Source organism: Dromaius novaehollandiae, chromosome 1 (assembly GCF_036370855.1).
Source record: "Dromaius novaehollandiae isolate bDroNov1 chromosome 1, bDroNov1.hap1, whole genome shotgun sequence".
NCBI lineage: Eukaryota > Metazoa > Chordata > Aves > Casuariiformes > Dromaiidae > Dromaius > Dromaius novaehollandiae.
Window position 1 is genome coordinate 178879631 of NC_088098.1, and position 17567 is coordinate 178897197.

General features: G+C 35.4%; 1 protein-coding gene across 4 annotated transcripts in view; it reads left to right on the forward strand.

Moving 5' to 3' along the window:
- The window catches only part of PCDH9 (protocadherin 9), a 678566-nt gene extending 661204 nt beyond the window's left edge, over positions 1–17362 (forward strand). For all 4 annotated transcript variants that reach the window (XM_064504775.1, XM_026097895.2, XM_026097894.2 and 1 more), the window contains one exon: positions 10788–17362. In XM_064504775.1, coding sequence (XP_064360845.1) covers positions 10788–11161 — 374 coding nt within the window. In that variant the 3' untranslated portion in view covers positions 11162–17362. The remainder of the gene's footprint in view (positions 1–10787) is intronic.
- Positions 17363–17567: the final 205 nt, after the last annotated feature.

The window sequence follows — 17567 nt, forward strand, 5'->3', positions numbered from 1 at the left end:
TGTTTGACTTGAAAAAAGGTAAAACTTACAAGAAAGCAGAAAGGTGCTGAAATCTTGGGGCAGATTCCTGGAATTCCGGGAAGGTTGTATAGTGGTAGGACAGCGAAGCAAGTTGTATGGTTGTGGTAAAATAACCTTTCTCATAAATGTTAATTTTAATGAAGAATGCTACTATTTGAAATTAAATATGAAGATAACTTTTGCTGTGATTCCTATCCTGCTATTACTTCTAGAGCTTGTTTCAAAGATAACAATTTTATGCCATTTTAAAACATGCTCCATCCCTTTTAAGAAAGTTAATTTTTTTTAGAATAAAATACTTCCTATCAAAAAATGTCCTTGTAATGGGATAACGAATCGCTTCTTCTTAAGTTATCAAACATATATTAGACCAATGGCTGGGTATTATCATATTCCCTTATTTTATTATTTTATTATTGTTTTAAGATTACCGGAAAAATGGAGATATCATCAAAGGAGATGAATATAAACTAGCAAAACTACTAAAACTTAATACTCGGCTTGGATTCATTAACCCCATACATAGACTGAGAATATCCTCGGGATAGGAACTTCAAATATAACCATATGAATCTCTGGATGAGTATGTAGTTTTTCCTAATTTAAAACTCATCTGGATTTGTGCTATAGTAAATAACTGACAAAGACACTATTTTTAATCTTGGCACATCGTATTTAATCATTTTGACTTTCTGGCATTTTTATGTTTCCCAAGCTTTTAACTGTATGACCTGTTCCACTTTCCATACTTCTGGAAACCTCAGAAATGACAGTCATCTTTCTCATATAAATAGCAACTTTTGTGAGTCCTCTACCTATTCCAAAGCATGGAAGGCTAGAAGCCTTTGGGCATATTAATAGCTGACATCTTCCAGTAAGTCTCTTACAGGCTTCACAGAATCTTCCTTCCTGAGTATGCTTGAGATGCACTGCCATTTGGGCTCTTTGAATAGCATAGCTGTGTACTGGCTTACTCAGGGATTGCTGAAACCAGTTTGTTTATAATGGAAAACCTTTATTTAAGAGCATTTTAAGAGATCAGGCTCTAATATCCCCTAGAGGCAACAATGATGTAGACTGATCCCATCTATTTCAAACACTCAGAGCTAAATGGGTAATTGCTAGGGATTCCTGTTTCCCCAATGAAGAGAAAGCAACACTGCCAGGAAGTGATTTAGGTCTTAAGAAAGCTGAATCACACTGTTGAAATGCCTCTGTCTTCACTGATAATAGAAGGAGCTTAGGATGTCTGGATAACCAACCTGGGCACAGTGTTAAAGTTGCTCATTTTGTGAGTGATTCCATTCATTTCATCATGTAGCACTCTTATTTATTCAACCATTTTGTTAAATGAAGATAAGGAAGTTAGATGGATAGATATAAAAATTATGTATGCACAAAAATCAATAATACATAATATCTGACACTAAATATATGTTATTAAATATCTAAAATATATTTAATATATATAAAATAAAAATAAAATATTTTAATATATGTGGGTATGTATATGTATACATGTATGTATGTATTTGTGCGTGTGTGTGTGTGTGTCTGTGTATATGATGGACTCCATATATATGATGAACTGTGTTTTTACTTGGTTTTGGATTAATAAAGCAGATATCCTTATTTGAAAAAAAATCACAAGGTACCATGCTGGCCCTCAAGGCATGATCTGTGTTTATCATAAGTCACAAAATCAGGGTTTTACTGCAAGTTTAAAAGCCGATAGGAAAAACAATTCTTCAATTTGGACTCCTCTTTAAAATCATAAAATTGACATGAAATTCAAATGGACTTATTCTACTTTTCCTGTTGTGCATGAGTTAATGGTCAGGCATACAGTAGCTATATAAAAACTTTACAAAACTGTGCTGTGCTGTAATAAGTATCATTCAGCTATATCAGTGGCAGCAGTTCCAGAGCATTCAGCCAACCTTTCTCACATTGAGCACTACCTTTTTTCCTATACATCCTGTAGAAATTACTCAAAATTTTGTTTTATGAGAAACAGTTGACGGGATCTTTAAAAAAGATACTTAAGTTGTTTTTTTTACCAGTAGCAGGTTTATGTTTGAGTTATATTAATAGATCAGAAAATGTGACCAGGTCAGAAGTGGTGCTGTCTCAGCCGGTTACCTGTAAATCAGTTCAACAAAATATTTTGATTGAGTATCATAAATATTTAGGTATGAGAGAAAAAAATATAGTAAATGATTATGACCATGGGATGCTTTATAAATATTTTATTCTCACCATCCATCATCACATTTTGTGAATAACATCTTTTTTTAGGTAGAGAAATAAAGCATCTGAACTCAATAAAGAAAAAAGATTCACTCTAGAAATGAATATTAATCCAAATACTTGAACACTGGCTGTGCTTTGGTCTCATTAAGTGATCCAATCAAATTTAGAAGGTTCATTTGAATCCTCTGTGGAATTTTTGATTTGTTAGCTTGTCTCCCTAAAAGTAAATGTATTGCAGGAAAAAATGCTAATTTTGAGGAAATAGGATTAGATGAGGTAGCATTCTCTATGGCAGTAGCTTCAGCAGACAAGAAAATGGATGATTTCCATGCCATGCTGAAGATGGGTGCAAATTTATAAAGATATGCTGTCTATTCTTAGCATGCTGTAAAGTCTGTCTAAATAACAATATCCTCACAGAGAGAGAATCTGCTGTTCTGGCTGCCCATGTATTATTCTGTTTGGACTGTCTCCATTTGCAAATGTTGACTTTTCATCTGTGACCAAAGACTGAAATCTGTATGAGAGATGTGTAAAACATTTAATCTTTATTTATTTGTTAACAAAAGGTTTTTATCAAATCCTGTTTGCACTTCTTTTCTCTCTCTCTCCCCTGAAGGTGACTCTGTCTGCATCCAAAGTGTGACACTTAAATTCAGAATGCAAACTGCAGTTTGTTTTTTTTTTAAATGACAGACAGAATGCATTAAACCAGAATAACAATTCTAGATATTACTTTACATATTCTGTATTTCTAAAGGGTATACTACGGTTGGCTAAGTTTGTTAGTGAAAGTTTATACAGAACACACTTTATGTTCATATTTGCTGATACATAGCTTCTTAAGATGAGAAAGGGCCACTAGATTGTCTAGTGAACCTGCTTTTATAATACAAGATATACAGTTTCACTCTGTTAAATCCTGAAAAAAAAAGCAGCATAGAGATCTGAGCATAGTCTGTGTACAGTCCATGTTAATAACACAGAAACAGATTTTTATGACTAGTAAGGATCACTGAGTCATTCAGATGAGAGGTGTTCAGCAGGCAACTTGTTATCATTCCAGATCATCAATGTTTTGGAAGGCCTGAGAAGCTCCTCCAAGAGGAGCTATCACCAGGGAGTAGAGACTCACTTACTCTGAAGTGTTTCTGATAGTTAAGTACTACATAAATGCAGTATTAAATAATTTCTGTCATAAAAGAACTAGAACTAAAACAGAAATGTAATAACATATGGCTGAGCCAAATTAAAATGTGTGTTCAGATGTCAGGGGCAGGGAGATGTGAAGAAAGCCTGTCCATAAACTGAGTGTCCATTTCCAGACAAGCTCATCTGCAAGCTGTCCTGGGATTATTAGCACACTAAGTTAACGAACTGCTAAAATGTGATATACTTTCTCTAGGTGTATTTGGTTAGGCATAGCAGCATGCAGATGGTCTTGTGGCACCTGCTCCATGTCTAGCTGGAAGGTCAATAAGGCAGCCTGTTTGTTCACATCTGGAGAAAAAAGCCACATAATTCCTTCCAAGGAATGTGTAGGTAAGCAGGTCTAGGAAGCAGATGGCTTTAAAGTCTGAAAACCCTTGTAAGATGAATCCCACGTCTTGGAAGGTGTCAGGCATTGGAAGGTGTCTTGACTTGGAAGGCGCAAGGAACTGAAATTTTTTCTAGGCTGCCAGTGCTTCAAAGTATAGGATCTATGATACATCACTATTTCCTGCAAACATGCATAAATGTGTTTATATGTGTACATGTATGCACAAAAAATAATTGGAAACAGGCACAGAAAGTCAGGCCAGATAAAAATAACATACTGACAGCAGAGCTGCTACTAAGGGAGATGTAATTTGCAAATCATAATTAGTTGGTTATTAGTTTATAAATTAATGGTTATTAATTTTCTAGGAAGGAAAGCAGAAAAAAATGTAATGGTCTAAGCACCAGTCCCTTGCATTGTAGCTTTTGGAGTGGAGCAGCTAAAGGTGAATTCACCTTGAGACAAAAAATACAGAATCTTTTCTAATACTGGTCATGCTCGTAACAACTACCTTTTCCACAGCAGATTAGTAATTTCAGCATTCACTGGGGATGTGAGAAATCATAGTACAGTCCCCTTCTCTGTGGGAGGGAGTAGGCAGCTGTTTCTTATTTATCAGAAGTGCTGTGGTTACCAAGATCAAGGCTGATCCCTGTGTATCTATGGGAAAGTGTGGGATCTGAATCCATTGGGAAGAAGAGGGAAGTGGAGCTGAGCCTCTCACAACTTCTGGGAATGTTCTGACCAGAAGTGACTTCTGCACAGTGTTTGAAACACAAAGTAGGCCCTTTTCCTCTAAACAGCCTCTGGGTATAAACTGGAGTGGGGGGGGGGGGGGGGGGGGGAAAGCGTACCATGCTGCTGTATAGTTCAAAGCTACAACCTACTTGCATGTTTTATTTTTGCTCTTAAAATACCAACCTTATTGAGGTATTCAAGGTACGAAGGGAGAGGGGCACTTACTTTCTTAAATCTGATTAGGTTTAGGCATGAAGCATCTCAGCCATCAGAAGACTGAGGCAATTCTGTGCAGAAGCAGAACTTCAAGTAATTGAATAACCTTGTATTTCAAAATTGAGCTGCCCATGGAGTCAAAGAAGCAGTCACACATGATTTTTAGAATTATAGTTTGGATCGTAGGCACCTACATTTCTGTGGAACCCATTTAGGTCACTTAAGTACTTCACAGGATGGGATAGAAAATCTTTTTCTGCCAGGCTTCCCTGTCTTGACAGAAAATATTTTAGTGGATGAATTTCTGCATTCTGGGAGCTTCTCTGTGCTAAGTAATACAGATATAGGCTAATCTTACAGTATTTATTTAGTTAGAGGCAATCAAAAAGAAGCTTGGGCCAAGACAGGGAAAAGAAATTAGCAGGGGTTCCATGATCTGAACCTGAGTACAGAGGATGCAACTCCAGGACAAGGAGAGAGAAGCAGCAGGTAACAAGGTGGAGGAGGTAAGCCTACCAAAACTGGTAGCAACAGTGCTAGGCATCGAGGGATCTTGGAATGAGGTGATCTGGGGACAAGCTATGATTTTAACAGCACTGCATGTGCCAGGAGGAATAACCATGCAGTAAGCCACGAAAAATATTTTTGTTAGTCACTGAAGAATCTTTTTGTTTAATTAATAATGCCTAGAAAAAAGCATTCAGCACAGCATGTGTGTGGATTTGTAGTCTCACATATTTTTAACACACCAGAAATAAATAACAGGTTTTCTCATTTATTTGGCTGATATTTAAGAGAAAAAAAATCAAAAAAGTCCAAAGAATCTATTTATTATAAACTCTTTTCCAGTTTTTATATTTATTATATACAGTAGTTGCAAAACCTTCATGAAATGCAACAATGTCATTTCAATTCCAGGATATGTGGGGAAGGTTGTAAAAACATGTAGTCTCTTCAGAAAAGGTCATTTAGTAAAGTAGCCCATGAAAGCTTTAAGAAAGCTTTCTGTATTTGAGGTTAAATAGAGCTGAAAATGTTGTTGCTGTTGTCGTTTTCTTCCTTTTTTTTTTTTTTTTTTTTAAGAAGCAATATGAAAATTTAAATAAATATGATTGTCTGAAAAACAGCTGTGGCCATGTTCAAATCCACTATACTTAATGTTACTGCCTTCAGGCAAAGAGTACCAATTCATTTTTGAGACCAAAAAGTCTCTCTAGGTGGAATTTATCTTATGGTCTTGACTCTTTCAGAGTTAAAAAATGAATTTTCTGGTTTTAAGCAAGAGAGTTTTAAAGAAGCAGGTTGAAAAGCAGCTGGTCAACACACCAGAAACTAGTTGCTAATTGTAGCAGTAAGTTAATCAATGAAATAACAGTTTAGCTTCTGGGTATAATAAAAAGAGATAAAAGACCACGATTAGGGTATGACTAGCTCTTGAGTGGCATACATTATTCTCCTTCTTACACCTGTCTGCTTTTGAGGAGGCAAGCCATGCATCTGCTTGACAGCTATTAACAGAATAAAATAACAATAAAAAAGCATTTTTGGGGAAGATCTGATATAAATATTTACAAAGACAATTTAAGGGAGTGTTTGTTATGCACTTTTGTGTTTGCTTTCAAAACATTTAACTCCAGAGACAGATGGCTTGTACAGTTTTATCAGCACTTGTGTCATTATATATTCAAGCAGCCAAGACTGATAACCAGCCTCATGTATTACGGATTGTTCAGAGAACAAATACTTTGAAAAAACATATCAATAAAGTACTTCAGCGTGGAAAAACTTGATACAGAAATTTCAGTGATGTTTTTATGAAGAGAAAGGAAACAAGTTAATGCAATTATAAAATTAAAGCAGCAGGAACAGGTTTTTAAGTGTTGTCATTTTATGTGGTAATGAAACAACTTTAGAAATTTGGGTAAAAGCTATTGTTCAGCAGTGGTGGGGGAGAAAGATAATTACCGTTAAGTCAACATTATGATTTTTCAGTATAAAGCAGCCAGTTCTCTAGTGCAAGTTACCCCCAGAAGATCTCTCTCCCATCATACTGCTCATGATCATTTCACTTTATGCTATTGAATAGTGAGAATAATAGGTAGACTCTTAGAAAAGAATCGTTACACAAGACAGGAGCTGAAGAAAATCATATTGCTGGAAGACATTGTCTTTCTCTTCGTGCGTTCATATTTTTTTAAAAAAATCTGTTTTTCTTTTTCTTTCCTGAATCTCACAGTAAGGCATCTGTATAGTCCCCTGAATCATCATCACTGTTATTAGTAATACTATTTACAAAAAATGTTATGCTTATGTCTAAACTCCTTAACTGAAGATCAGGTGTGACAGGCATCCAACTCATTATGAATGAAGGTGCCTTTTCCCTGAATCAGTAAGCACGATCATTTCTTGTAGTATCTCAGCATTAAAATATATTATTTTAGCTATCTGCATTTCCAACAAAAATTGTGGATTTATTTTTCTCTTGTGATGGCTTAAAGCAAAAGTGATTAATATTTGTTAATCACCTGTTAGGCAAGGCATTTTGTCAAGTTAAACCTCACAAGTAAATCTTCCCTGGATCTTAGAAACTGGAAAGCATGAGTCACAGTGCTTGAAAATATGCATACTCATTTGAGTAGGAGACTGAACGTGTTCTCAAGTCTGGGCATGCATTTTGTTCTCATATTTTTATATACAGGCACACCTAGAGGTGTGTGCAGACTTAGACCATATCCTACACCTTTTTGAATGGTTATACAACTAAAGGAACTGTCCTACAGGGACAGTTTAGGATGTGTCCCCTACAGGGACAGTTTAGTTATAGGATTCCCAGGCCTTTCCTAGGAGCAAAGGGCCTCGTTCTGTCTATGGCTGTTACTTGGTGTAACCTACAGCCATATATAAAATGTGCAATTTGCCCTCTACAGAGGCTGCCATGGTCCTGTCTTTGGCTAAAATCACTAGATGGGGAGGGCTGACTGGAAGAAGGCTTCCATGCAATACTTCATTTTTGAAGGCTAAGTGGAATAGTAATATTTTTTTAAAACAAAAAATAAAAATAACAAGGAACTGTTCCTCTCGATGAGGCAGTCACCTTGACACTGTCATCCTATTGCCACCATCCACTGTTCACAGTAGTAGATATCTGAATATTCCAGTGCTCTCCAGAAAGTTTATCAACTTAAATATGGCTAAAGCAGTGGATGTTTAAAATCTATTCTCAGCTTAACAGCATTAACTCTCCAGAACTGTTACTAAGGAAAGTGAAATACGTGAAGTAAATCTTCCAAAGAGTTTGACATGCAGCTTATAGGGCCACGTGTATATTTTGTCCTAAGAAAAAACAGCTTATTACTCATTTAATTTTTAAATGGAAATAACTGTCTTATCACTTGAAATTTATTTTATTTAACTAAACAGAAAATGTAACTTATCCTCTTCAGAACTGTACTACTCTCCTGTAACCTTGTATTCCACTGCAAATTGGAAGCACGGAGTGCATGCACTATATTTCCTGAAATGTGTCATTCTGTGGTGAAGGGTTTTCTTTGTGTATTGAAAGTTTTAATCCCTGCCAAACCTTTCCTCCTTGGTCAGCAAGATAGTATTGTATTGTGTGAGCAGGCAGGTTGGAAATAGTTCTGCCACTTCTCACTTTCTTCCTCTGAAAATGGAGAAAAAACTAATTAAAATTAAATTTCTGTTGTCAGCAGAAAAAAATAATCAGCTTTTAACCTACAGATTAACCTTTGGAAATGTTAACAATATACTGGGAGTACTTCCTTTACTTACTATTGCTTTTTTTGTACTAAGTACCTGCCTCAGTTCGATTATAGCTTCATATTAGGGGATTCAAAGGAGAGCTTTTATAGAAAAAGAGTATCTCTCTTCCAGGGAATTATCACAGTTCTCATTCTAGAATCAAGGATCTTGGGTCTCCTTGAAATCTTTGCTAAGCTTCTACTTTACAGTTACTTTTTTTCTTCCTAATGGTTCAGGCTTAATTATTTCATCTTGTATTGACCTAAATAGAAAGTTGCATTGATTCCATACATTTTTTTATGTTTTAGTTGACAGCAGTAGGATTCTTGCCTTTATAGGAACTGCAGAAGCAACTTTTATTATGGTTTATTGTATTCTGTCACATCAACAGTTTACTGTATATTCTCCAGATATTCAAATAAAGGAGCTCCTCAGAAATCTCACAAAGAATGCATAAGAACATAACAAATTAAATTTTAAAATGTAGAAATATATCTGACTATATTTTCTATATGTACATGTAAAAGCAGTGAATTTAAATTCTGTGGAACTTACTACCACAAGCTGTCATGTGGCAATTAAAAAGACTGGGAAAAAGAATAGCAGTTTCCGTAAAATTAATTGGGATAATTTCATTATTCAGAAAGAGATCTATTACTAAGGGTAATGTATTGAATATTCATGGAGTACAATAGAATGAAATATTCTTTGGCATTGTAACACAGAAATCTTTGCTAGAGTGTCCTCAGTTATCATTTAGAGTCTCAATTATATTATTATAAAGATATACTTTTTTTGCTGACACTCCACTGATATTTTTCTTCTGATTAGTACTACTTTTTAGGATGCTTCATAGCTTCACTATTCATGCCTATCTGCTAAACTTCTTTCTCAAAAATCAGTCTATAATTTCCTTCCTGTCACTGGGTTGTTTAATCAAGGAAAAATGTCTCTTTAACTCTTTGAATGCCTACAGCAATAGCCAGTTGATTTGCTCTGAAGTCAAGAAAAGACCTCTCAAAATTCTCACTTGAAATCACAATAAATTTAGAAAAGAATCATGACAAAACCATATTTCAGATATTGAGAAATATCTAACAAGGACATACAAAATGGTTTATCCGCCTTTTTGCTGTCTTGTCCTTCCTAATAAATCCAGTCTGATCAGATGAACAAATTCAGTTGTTTAGAAATACAGCAGGATTGAGAGGACTTAGTGCTGCTGAAGACATGGGTGACCTGTTTGTTGAGCTGACTTGATTGCAAGATGCCTGCAGCTGGCTAGCTGTGTCCTCAGTAGTGTGCAAAAAATGATGTGGATTTTTAATATGCATAATACATCAGCAGACTTCATTTTTGTCTTCTGCAGTGTCATATTCCTGACTTACAAAGAATTACGAAAATAGTTCTTTATCAAGCACAAGATTTATATAAGCCTCCTTTTTTTTTTATTTATCCTTTCAACTTTATAGTTGCATGTCAGTTTTGAGATGTGTGGTAATGGCTGGACGAATTATAGTTTTTACTGTTTCCTGCTGCAATACTCTGAAGTGTTTCATGAATTTCTTGCTAAAACCAGCAGAGATTAACTTCTCTCCCACTTATTCGGTCACTTTGCACTATTCAGAGTTTATAAAATAGTAGAAACCAACATTCTGAGAATTCATTTGGGCAAATACATTTTCAGATAGTATAAATGTTTCTCATATTGGAGTAGGCTGGTAGTTCACCAAGGCTCTGTGAGTGTAAAGTGAGATTAAAGCAGAGCAGAATACATCCAGACTATACATACCTCTTACCCCTCTCATTCAGCATCTTCAAGGGTGTGCTTACTTCCTCTCTACCTAGCTCTATTTTCTTAGTGATTGAAAAAAAGGAGTTAAACTTTTTCATAGTACGATCCGAGGTGATAACGTAGGACTAACTGAACTATCCTTCCATATTTTGGAAAGTATGTAGGTAGTGTATATGCAGAGACTATATGCACAGAGGACAGTACATGTTCTACAAAGCAACCACTCTATAACAGAAGGAAAATGTACCTAGGACTTACCATTAGCATGAGTGTTTTTTGAAAGAGAGTATGATATTTTGTCACAGAATCTTTGTTACTTTTCTCAGTCTTAAACATGAATATTTGCAAATTTTATATTAATATCACAATCTAACTTTTTTTTCTTTCTCTCCCACTTTTTTCTTTCTCTGTTTTTTTTTTCTTTTTTTTTTCCCTTTTTTTCCCCTTTTTTTTCTTCTATAGATGGGCCTCTTGGGCCAAGAGGATTAGCTGAAGCTACAGAGATGTGTACTCAAGAATGCCTGGTTTTGGGTCACTCAGATAACTGTTGGATGCCTCCCAGCCTGGGTCCATACCAGCAGCCAAAGTCTCCTCTCTCCACCTTTGCACCTCAGAAAGAATGGGTTAAGAAGGACAAACTGGTTAACGGACACACGTTGACAAGAACCTGGAAAGAAGATAGCAACAGAAACCAGTTCAGTGACCGAAAGCAGTATGGTTCCAGTGAGGGCCATTTCAACACTGGCAATCACATGACTGACATTCCTTTGGCCAACTTGAAGTCTTATAAACAGGCCTCAGGAGCTGTTGAGAGTCCAAAGGAGCACCAGCTATAAGAAATGGTTACTTTGGACCAGTGACTTTAGCCTACTTAGACTTGCTAATACTGTGTGTGTGTCAGAGCTTTATGTACTGGGTAGACCTCTAGAACTATGCTTCACCTAGCAGAGATATGCATATGCTTATGTTAGCGTCGTGGAAGGTATGATGTCCTGCAACATGAAAGAGTGTTTCTACTAGTTGTGTGGTTTTGTTGAATAGACATGATTAAACTCTGCAGAGATCTCTCCAGTTTGCAAATATCCTTTTTTTGTTTGTTTGTTTTTTGACCCTGGACTGCTGCTATGAACAATAGAAGATGCATTTGGAGAATGAGAGAGCAAGAAAGTTCAGTGGATTACAATGATTGGAAAGCATATCCAGTTAGAGAATTGTGCTTTTGTTGTCATTGATCTATGCTGGGACCATTATACTTGACATCATATTGCAAACAAAACAACTGAAACTATAAATATTAAACCTATTGTGCTATTAACAATGTTAGTGGACACTTGTAAGTCAATCAGTGTTCAAATACTTGTAAATAGAAGCAATTATTACTTACGAATTTTGTGTACTTATAACGTTCACTTGAAAAGATACTGTAGCATATTTCTGTGTTTCACAGTTGCTTTTTCCTTTCTTTCATTTGCTTCCTGTTGTTTTGCTTTTCTTTTCAGTGATGGTGTTTCTGTGCCGGTAGTCTGTCTGACACACAGTGTTCCAAGGAACTCAAAATACTTTTCTTATAAAGGAAGAAAGGGGTGATAGGGTGGGAGGGAACGTTGGTTGTGGAAAGGGGAAAAAAAAGACTTTTCTTTCTTTGTAGTAGTAAATGATGCTGGCATTCAGGTAGACTTTTTTTCTTTTCCTTTTTCTCCCTCAAATATTAAGCAATGAAAGGACTTATGTAAGGGCTTGAAACTTTAGCAACTTTGTTTTAACTTCCGTTCTGTTTCATAAAGCAGGGAAACTGCAAAATGAAAGAAGAATATTTAATTTTGTGGTGGTGGCAGGGGGTGAGAGGGAACACTTAATTTGGAATCTTTGATCAAGTTAGCTGCAGCCTCCCATTAATGAGCAGCAGCTATCATGGATCCCAGTTGGAATATATGGAGGAAATTCTACAGAAACAAATACAATAATCATTTTTTTCCAATTGGGCAATTGTGTGTCTATACTTAAGACAGTTTGTATTGCTGAAACAGCAGCATTTGTGTTGATCTTCACCTGCATTAATGTTGTAGTAACACAAGTGTTTTTAGACCATAGCCACAGAATATTTAATGTGTTGTGCCTTCATGATGTAACAGAGCATTCTCCTGGTAGGCTAGTTGGGGGAGCTAAAGGGTTAAATCTCTAACTATTGCTGTTTAACTGTTTGTTATCATAGTCGGTCAATGCCTGGCGGGTACCAGTATCATGTCACCTCAGTCAAACCAGCAGAGTGACTCCTAATGTTTATAAGATCTAAGTTGCACGTAAAGCAAATCCAAATCCAAACATTCTTAGACGGTTTTTGTTAAGGCATGACAGATGATTTACACAAATAAATAGCATGCAAAAAAAGTCCTTACAGAAAAAAAAAGCAAAAGTTATCTTATGCCACAGTGAAACATCAGTCTTAAAATAACAAAGTTATTTAATCTGAAGGTGATTTTGTTCTTACCAAAAACACAAGGCTTTTTTTCTCTTTTTTTATTCTTTTGTATATAGCAGTTCACTTTTATTTTTATTTTTCCTCCACAGTATAAAAGGCATAAAATGGGTTAGGGGTGCATTGTTTATTGCAGTACTTATGTCAGTTTGTGAGGGGTGTTTGATGACTTTGACAGAATAAATATCTAACCAGTTATCCTTGTTACTGCTTTGCCAGTTCAACGTTATTTAGTTATTCAGCTCTTGCAATAAATGTTCTGAATTCCTGATTGTGTTGTGTTAGTTCTTGGGCAGATGCCTAAGGGACTTTATTCCTGTTAATTTCTCTCTTTCTTTCTGTTGTTGTTGGTTTGTTTGTTTGCTTGTTTCATTCTGAATTTCCAGTTATTTTTTCTAAGCATATCATGGTGCATTTGGTTCACATAGATATGTTTAAGGATGGAATATACAACTGATAAATCCTGAGGGCCATATTCTGTCATTCTTACAGTAAGTAGGAATTTATTCAAAAGGAGTCCTTTGAATTGAGTAAAGTGTTACTTACCTAGCACAAAGGTGACAGAATCTAGCCTAGATTTGTTAGGCATACGTAAAACACAAGTAATAAGCATCCTTGCACGACTCTTTGTAATAGTGCAGTGGTAGCTTATGGAAAAGTCAGCATTTACCACACCTCAATCTTTTTGTTCAGAGTAGAATGAACTGTAGTCATATCAAAATACTGTAAATGTTTGCTTACAAGAAAATTTTATGGCTGTATAACCACTTTTGTTGCAGCACAGTAAAAAGAATAAAATAGAATAAAATAAAGCCCAGCAACCTGGAAAAAGAAGTAACAATAATTGCTGAGATTCAAAGCAGAGGTTCACAGAGTTCGATATTAAAAAACAGAAATAAAATAATTATTTGTGAACCCAAATAACGCCAACTATTTTTAATTATAAGTGCCTTTTAAAACAGAATATATTTGAAAATTGTTCTAACAGGAACAGAAAGTTCTTTCTTTATAAATAAGAATTCACAGTGACGTAGACGTTGCTACAGAAAGAGAACCCTATTCTGTTCTCTGCTTCAGTACTTTGTGCTGCCATCAACCTGTGCAAGAAGAGCACAAACCGATATGATTTGAATTTCTGGCAAGTGAACATGTTTTTCATTTCATTTTGCAAAAATGACTTTTGTGTAATTTTACACCCTTAAGACCTTACCCAATTTTAAATATTTATTGCAATTAAAAAGAGAGAAAGAGAGAGTGAGAGCAAGAGTGAGAGCAAAAGAAAGAAAGAAAGAAAGAAAGAAAGAAATAGCTGTACCACTGAAGACTATATCTTAATCCCGTTAAAGCCAAGGGAATGTTTTGTGAAGGTTTCGGTGAATCTGGATTTGGCTCTGAACATATATTCAGTAAGTACCCATTAGTTTAGAACCGTTTGGTTTTCTCAATCAGTAATACTAGTACTGCTGTCTAAAACTCACACATCAGAAAAAAAAATTAAATCCTGACAGGAATTCAGTGACATGCCAGAAAAGGGGCTTTAAAAAAAATGCACTTCAGAAAATGAGAAGGCATCTGAACCTTTGTGATTTTTTGCCTTTATTAGGTTTATATGGCATGAAACTAAGCATTACTTATAATTATTGGTAATTTGGCCTGGCTAAATATGGATGCCTCTGTCATGCCAATTCTATCTTATTTTCTTCAGCTAGGAAGACTTGGTGCAATATTTTAATGTACACGTTTGAAAGGACTGCTAACAGTGTATACCAAAGCTTGCTTCAACACTCATTTATTTTTACTCTTCCTGATGACAGCCCTTTGCCCAAACATAAAATTAAAAGTATGCATAGATATAGCTGTTTAGTTCTGCTTAATCCTATGCTATGCTCAGCACTTACTGAAGGTAGAATGATCAGGACCTCTTTCCCAAGGAACCATGTGAAGGCAGACAAGGAGATACATGGAGCAGAGTCAAGGAGAATGCAGAAATATACACTGATGTTAACATGTATGGACGAAAAAAATGATACTCATATTATTCATTCAATGTGACAATTATCTTTTTGCAAGTTACTAATAGGAACTGTGATAAGGAAAAATCATCAGGACTTGAACATGGAGTTGACTGAAGTCTAATGGAGAAACTCAGGAAGCTCTAAATACATAAACAACATAAAGACAGGAAATAGATCTGAGCTTGAGGAAAGCAAAAGAGCAATAAAGATTAATATATCTGATATAAAGAAAAGGGAAAAGAGGATCACTGGCAGAGATCAGAATTTTAATCTGGGATGTTTTGAAGAAAGAGAGGCACTAATAGGTTTTAAGAAAGAGATGAACATGGTGAAAATCATGGGACATGGCAACAGGTCATGTCATGAGATCCGTGACATGACAAAAGGCATGAGGGGTAGGGTCTGATAGGCCTTAGGCAATAGGGTCTAATAGCTCAAAAGTAGGTTACAAAAATATTCCTACTGGCATGAGACCACTGCAATGATATCACATGCGGTTTGGATAGAAGAACAAGTAGTCTGTGGTAAGACCGATTCCCCGTGACCACAAAATACTTTAATGATTCAGCTGCTTAAATAAAATTTCCTTACGGCCTGTGTCTTTGCAATAATGTAAGATAAGCCGTGAGAGTTCTGTACGGGCACGTATGCTTGCATGCACAAACACAGACAGTGAAAGTAACTGAGTAATCACAGCCTCTAAACACTCAATTATATTTTCTGTTTAATACACTTCTTTGGAAGACTTATTTTTTGTTCCAATATCTGAGCTTTCTTTAATCTATATGCTTGCAGTCCTTCTGCAGTGATGAAAAACTTGAAAATTAAATTGAAACCAATTATAGAACACTGCACTACTTTTGGGCAATGGACAACATGATACAATATCACCCTGTGTGAATCAATTCAATATATCCTGAACAGTTAAGCCCTAAATGAATTTTAATATTAGTTTTATTAACTTTTGCTACGGATCATCTAGGTGGATACATCCATCACATATAATTATCCCATAATCCAAAACTCTCTCTGACTTTTCCTCTTCCAAAAAACTCTCATTGGTAGATAACTAATTGTGAAATTATCAGATATCCTTTTTCACATCCTTTTGCTTGGGTGGATTGATTTATTCTTCCCATTTGGTTTCCTTGAAATATAATATATCCTATATAATACTGCTGCTTATATTATAAACTGTGCTTCTGTGACAGATCATTTTATTCTTTGTTTGCAGTTAGCTGAGCATAGCAAGATCATAACATAAAGGACCAGATTTTGATCCTTCAGGCTTCATTGAACCTCTTACGAGGCAAATGATCAGGACTGGTCCATAATTAGTAACAAGAATAAACAGCAAATCCTTTAGTAACCAGTGGACCAACAAATGCTTGAGAAGAAGCAAATTTGTAATCTCCAGGTTTTTAAACACAATGTAGTTTATTCGTAAACTGTAATTAATGCTACTAAAGGCAAAATTAGAGGCTCATTCTTTTTTTGACATAGACACATCACTTCACTGGAGACTAATTTGTGTGCTGATATGTGTCCTCACCCTGCAAAATACTGTGCGGCTCTTTTGAGGCATTGAGTGCCTTTAATTTCCGTAAAGCATGACAGTAATCGTCCTTTTGTGGGAGAAGCTCAGCATTTCACAGGACTGGGTCCACAGTGGGAAGAATATCACAGACATGCATGCCATATGTTAAGTTTCGAAGCACGAATGCTTTCTCTAACTGCAACACCTCATGGCTCTACCTACAGCTGTAAGTTAATACTGCTACCTAACTGTCCAATAGTAAAAGTATGTCTTTAATTACCAGAAAGGATCTCAAATTCTCATTGTATATTATGACGAGAAAGAACTGAAGGAAAGTAATGTCCCTCATTTTAAACATTACTTTTTTTGACCACAGACATTTTTAAATCAACCTGTTGTGCCTAGGTATTGCAGCACAGTCTAGTATTGCATGGCATGTAAATAGATACCTTAATTACTCATAATGAAATGATTATATATACATATATATATATTATATATATATACTTAAATATTATCTATCACATAATTACTCAGTATTATTTAATGGAATTTTGGGAATATGAATTTTGTTGTTTGATGTACTTTAAACTGTATGAAGCAGCATATTCTTAAGACTACCCTCACCAATGCTTTTGATTATTTATTCATTAAATAAAGTGCTTTCTTTTGCTTGTTATAATCCTGTTTGTACAACCATGTGATAATGTTAAAATGGGTAAGTACTGTATGGGAATTATAACTGTTTCTTTTTTTGTCTAAATATATGCCTATAACAATATTTATTAGTGATCTGAGTTTTAAGAATGTGTCTCTTTATGTGTTTACTATCGCCTTGTACATCGTCCAAATTTAAAGGAAAGCTGAGCTAACATTTCTTCATGTAACTCTGAATGCCCCAATGGCTTTTAAATGATTGTTTGCCCTTATTCATAAGTGAAATTTGGATGAGATCTGTACTTTGAATCATCTGTAAAATAAATACAATACTTTGGGTTCGCTTACTGTAGCTATCACAAGTGAACATACTTTCTTCATTTCTTAAGAAAAGATATGTTAAGCTTCAGATGGGGAGGGGGAAGACAGTAATCAGAGGATAATATTTAGAATAGCTGATTTAACAGAAGGTGAGTCGGAGCTATAGTACGCTAGAGGCTGGTTTTTCATGTTTCATAGTCTGCTTCCATCTTTATATTGCACAGATGATCAGCTAG